General features: G+C 38.2%; 1 protein-coding gene across 1 annotated transcript in view; it reads right to left on the bottom strand.

The window, feature by feature from the left end:
* Positions 1-5,453: 5,453 nt before the first annotated feature.
* Positions 5,454-6,000, bottom strand: part of LOC144769773 (DBH-like monooxygenase protein 2) — a 248,912-nt gene continuing 248,365 nt past the window's right edge. The window contains exons 11-12 of the mRNA XM_078653958.1: positions 5,802-5,932; positions 5,454-5,559 (exon numbers count right to left, since the gene is read on the bottom strand). Coding sequence (XP_078510084.1) covers positions 5,454-5,559; positions 5,802-5,932 — 237 coding nt within the window. The remainder of the gene's footprint in view (positions 5,560-5,801; positions 5,933-6,000) is intronic.

Genomic DNA, 6,000 nt, shown 5'->3' with positions numbered 1-6,000 from the left:
AGCAGCCTCGGGGTGCACAGGTCAGAAGTGCAGCTTTTAAAGAATTGCAGACGCATATTTGGTGAGATGAGAAAATAAAAAGATCCCACTGTGGAAGGATTAAAGGTGCAGGAGTAAGATTGTAAATAAGACTCTTTAGGAACTATATCAAAATAGGTGACATAACAAAGCTTGGCGAGATAATGAAAAAAGGCCTAAATGGGTCACAAATAATATTTCACTATGTTCACAGCAAATCCTTGCTGGGCTTCCAATAAACCAAACAGCAACACATCAGATAACTTGGCCTGAAGGGAGTCAGTCTGATGGTCCTCACATCAGGTCACAAACGTTTGCCCAGAGGCAAGAATAAACTGATTTAGTTCATGGGTTTCACAACGCCAAAATTATATCTACTAGTTCTGAGGGCAGATCAAAACTACTGAGATGGTTCCATTCAAAGGGGTGTAGGTTGTGGAGATTTGAGTGTAGATCACTGATTAACTGCTGAGACAGAACACCCTCCTGGGGAGGTAGATGAAGTGGAGGTCAAAGTCTCAGAAGACCAGAGTACCACTCTCTTGGCTTAATACAGGGCAGCAAGAATGAGGTGAGCTCGGTCTCGCCTGACTGTCATAACTCTGGAAAGAAGCAGCAGCAGTGGAAAGGCATGCAGATTGAATATGTATCCCAGGGAGACTTGAGGCAGAAACTCTAGTGTGTATGACACTGTTCTCTGCAGTTGCACAAATGCAATGCAAGGCATGCCCCACTGACCAATGTGATGCTTTGAGACACTTTCTGGTTCAAACGCCATTTGTGACCCACCACATGATGTCTGCTAAGGTCGTCCACACTGTCATTTAAAGAACCCACCAAATGATTAGCAGCCAGAGAAATCTTTTGGTGGATGAGCCACCGCTAGACCCTTTGTTCTTCCTGGCACAGTGTTTTTAACCCTATACCACCCGGTTCACTGATAGAATATCGTCGTCCATAATCTCCCCTTACCAAAATATTGTGACATAAATATCGATGCCAAAATATCTACATTTTATATTCATAATGGTAAGTACAAAAATATCGAGAAAAAAATATCAATGTCATTAATATAGTTGTACAAAAAATCATGTTTTAGATAAATAAAATAATACATATTAAATATGTTTAACAGTAACATTAGTTTTAAAAAATAAATTAGATTCAATATAATTCAAAACAAACCGTTCTGATTAAATTACAACATTAAACTACTTAAAAATGTTTAACTTTAGTCAAAACTATTTTTCAAATTACAAATATAAATAATTGAAAATATTATAATTTAAAAATAAATTGTAATTATAACAATACAAAATAAATTATAAAATGTAATACACATACAATTTCCACTATGATTTAAACAAAACTACTCAAACTATCAAAGTAAATATATAAAAAATGTACCACTCCAACTTAGCACAGCACATAAATATTAAGGGTCCGATTCCGATGCGGTTGGGAATGGCTCTAACCCTCCATTGGAGCCATCCTAACCGCATCGAACCTGCCCGTTCGGATTCCTTTCCGACCGAGCACTTCCGATGGGCCCGGTCAGAAAGGAATCCGACTCGGTTTTCAGCATGGCTTCCAACGGGTTCGGAGAGCCCATCCGCCATCCAGAAACCCTTCAGTACTCCCCCGGCTGGCTCTTTCCGGCAGCGGGAGTACAATGGCAGTTCCCCACTGCCTTTTTGTGCTGGCCTTTCCGACACAGAAAGGCAGTGGGAAACTGTCTTTGGGGGCCCCCAGCAGGGCCCCCTTTGGTGCGAGGCTGCCAAATGGTTGCCTAGGGGGCACCAATGGTGCCCCCCTGTTGATCCCGGTGGCAGGCACCTTGGGGTGCCTACCATGGGGTGCAGGGATGAACTGTGCCTCGGCACTTTACAATGCGAGCATGCATTCCGCTCGGAATCCATGCTCCCATTGTTAAGTATAGGACTGCAACTGAACAGGGTTCGGTCGCATCCTACTTGTAGGTCTGGAACTGACGACAAGAGGTTGTTCGGTTCGACTTCCTGGCTGATGTCGAAAGGACTGTAGTCTGTCCAAGATCGGAATTGGCCCCTTTAAAAATAACATTTACAAATCTCGCTCTAATATATGCAACAGTAGTAACAGTGATAGACTGCACATAGATAATATTTACTGCACCCATTCCGGCCAATACAACACCAGAGAAACTGTTAAAGTGCAAAGGGGTAAATTGTACGATTCCCACGCCAATAAGTGCATCAGTAAGAAAAGTGTTGGATAGCAGAGAGGTAACATTTACTATTACCAATCCAGTCAGTGCAACAGTTGGGAAAGTGTTGGATAGCAGAGGGGTAAAATGTACTATTCCCACTCAAGTGAATACAACAGTAGGGAAGGTTTTGGCTTGCCTTGGGATAAAATCTACTGTTTCCACTCCAGTAAGTTTAACATTAAAAACATTAAACATTACTAACAAACAAAATATCTTCAACAAAATAAAACCAAACCAAAAACAAAGTAAATATAAATATGTTGACAAATAAAATCCACATATATTTAATATGATACATTTAAAAACAAGACAATGTTAAATACATATCTCTAATACCTACAAATATTATGAAAAATAAAATAATAAAATAATTGTCATACAAATAAATATTTCAATTTAGAAATTATTTATCAACAAAAACATTATTTATTACATACATTTAATGTAGTTACTTCCCACCATGTAACATCCAAAATAAATTAAATTAAAATGACATCCCTCCCTTTACCTCCATATTTCCACAACCAACACCTAAAAATTGTAATTAAAATATTAACATAATTCATTATCAATTAATGAATTAATAATAAGTCACAACTGATTATTAATTATTAAACAATAAATTACTTTCCACCCTTTAACCCTATATTTTCACAACCCACTAATAAAAAATAAATTACCACATTAACATAATTAATTATCAAATAATTAATTAATATTCAGTAAACAACTAATTATTAAAAAATTAAAATCAAATTACTTCCCACCTTTACCCCTATATTTTAATAACCAGCAACTAAAAAAGGAAAGTACCAGATTAACATAATGAATTATCAATCAATTAATTAATATTATCAGGCAACTAATTTTTATAAATTAAATTACTTCCCCCACTGCACCCCATAAATTCCACAACCCGTACCTAAAATATTTAGAAAAAAAATTACAACAACAGTAACATAATTAAATATCAATTAACAAATAATATTAAATATAAAATACTCATTCATTTATTATAATTACTATACCCCTGTAAACCCACAACCCGCAACGGAACTAAAAAACACAAAATTAAATTCAATAAAAGTTTAATTACTACTAAAGATTAAACACATACATTAAGAAACATAAACAATAATTATACATAAAATTACATCATATACATTCAAAATATTACATAAAGACATAACAATAATTAAAAAAATATATTTTAAACAACTATATTTTTGCAAACTGTATTAATGACCTCGATATTTTAAGCATCAATATTTTAAACAACCATATTTTTGCAAACTATAATAATGACTTTGATATTTTAAAATTCAATATTTCTTACCTTAAAATCGATATTCTTGACTTCAAAATTCTTGCTCATGACATTTCCATATCACAATATTTAAAATTCGATACTGTGGTATTGGGATATTTTTAACTCAATATTTTATCTAAATATTATACAATCATACCACACTACTTGTTGAAGTACCAGTCGCCAGCCAGTTTTGCTGTCTACTAGGAAGTTCAACTGTTTACCTTAGATGAATGGGTGAAAAGTCTTCAGGGCCACCTGAATAGCACACAAACTGAAAGTAATTTGACTCAAGCACAAACTGAAGGAAACGTCTGTGAGACTATAGGATGGGCACATGGAAAGATGGGTCTTGCAATCCCTTGGATACAGGGCAGAGAGGACTTTGGCCGACAGGGCCTGAATCTTTACCATGCCAGTCACAAGGAAGGTGATCAAGAACCAAAGCTCTAGAATAAGTATGAGCCTGACATCCAGCAGTGGGAGTAACAGCCTGTTCCATTCTCTACCTCTGGGCAAAATCTGTGGCCTTCTTGTCCAACAGTGAACTTCTTGGGAGAGAATGAAAGTATGATCACAGGAGGGGGAAAGATATGAACAGAAGGGTGTAACCATGTCGAATAACCTGCATAACTCACCAGTCCGAGGTAATCGCAAGCCAGCCGATTAGAAAAAGCATATGCTTTAGTTATGGCAGGGTTTGAGGAAGAAGAACATTACTGTCCCTTCTGACGGCTATGGCCTCTGCCACTACCACATACAGTGGAGGCTCGAAAGGGCTGTCACAATTTTTGCACAGTCTGCAAATACTTTTTTCTGCAATAAGCAAGGTCTCCTCTGAATTTCCAGTATTGTTTGTGAAACAGAGTCTGGAGACAACAAACCCAACAAATGTGGCTATCACAAGGTTCTCCTTAAAGCACTGGAAGCAAAATCGGCATTTATTCTGAAAGGCCATTTTGCAGGCAGATGATAATGCAGGGGTGTCTAAAATGAAAAATTAGAGAGACCTATCTACTATGCGCCACACAATATAGGAACCCTGGAATGAGGAGACCACTTGGGTCACACTAGAATTGTGCTTATGAGGGTAGGAAGGTTTCTCAGACTTAAATAGAAACTGATACATTTGGATTATTTTACAAAAGAAAATGGTCCATAGAGGTTTAGCTGCTGGCGTGGTGTTAATAAAAGTACAGCATTTAATTGCATCAATCTTTGCAGTGGTGCTGGCAGTGCATCTTTGGGCCATTTTTGTTTTTAAATTGATATGGGGTTTTTCTTTTCTTTGGCTATGCCAGCCTGGTTTTGGTTTGTAGCCATTCCATTTACAAAGGCTGACGACAGCTGGTGTTTTTGCAATACTTGACCCAAGGACGTGTCTCTAAACTGATTGAGAGGTAGAGGTCCTGATTCATACATGGGTGAGATGGCAACATTTTGCATTCCTATTAGTAACCCGCTTGTCGAGCTTGGGCTCCAAATTGTCTGCTGAGTGTCGGTGCCTGAATAACATAATATCCAGGTCAACTTGAGTGCAGATTGACCTTTCTGTCCAGAATCAGAAATTGCAATCATAGATTGCTTATCTTGACCATCCTAGAAGGGAAGTCATTGAGCCCCAGGAAATTACAGGTCTGTTATCCTATTTCTGACTTCAAGTGTACCTTAATGGTCTTGGCGTGTTACACCTCAATTGCTGGTTGAATTTATTTGTGTTTGTCAGATCAGTTGGTCGTGGGACCACATTCAGTACTTAAGAATACCCCTTTTTCCAGATGTATGGTCTAAGGCCAAAGCCTGTTGGAAGGAAGTACAAGGCAAGCAAGACAGGTCATATGATATGACACCAAACCCATTGCTTAGTGATAACCTTCATTACTCCAACTCCAGCTCTAGTCCCCATGGCCCTACCGTCCTCCCTGCTTGTTCCCTTGGGGAGGTGCCATCCATGCTTGGTGTTAGCGGGAGGACGATGAGATTCCTAAATGCCAGACGGATGGACAGAGTTAGAAAAACAGCAATAGTAAATATGCTTTTCCCCGGAATTCAAAGGGAAGAATTCACTTGTTGTGAGTGGGGGCTACAGCATACCCTGTCTCTGAGAAGGGGATACACCTCACAGAGCAAAGAGCTTGACTGGAAGATTTGAACTTGGCAAAATGAGAATTAACAGTAGCTCATTTATATATTTACATCAGATACAAGATGAGAATATACACATACCTGGTGTTGTCGAAGCCAAGGAATGAAGTGACAAGGTAGTAATCTGGGATGCTCAAGCACTGTGTGATGTTGTTTCTGGGGTAGTAGACCAGGAAGGCAAGGCACATCTCATCAGTGGTGCTAAGACCACCCTTGAGGGAGACACAACCAGACAAGACTAGTTAGACAAGTGCAGCTATTCTAATGTATTGCCTTAAAG

This window comes from Lissotriton helveticus, chromosome 7 (genome assembly GCF_964261635.1).
Source record: "Lissotriton helveticus chromosome 7, aLisHel1.1, whole genome shotgun sequence".
Taxonomy (NCBI): Eukaryota; Metazoa; Chordata; class Amphibia; order Caudata; family Salamandridae; genus Lissotriton; species Lissotriton helveticus.
Note: the sequence above shows the minus strand (reverse complement) of the source record. Positions and strands in the feature narration are given on the sequence as shown.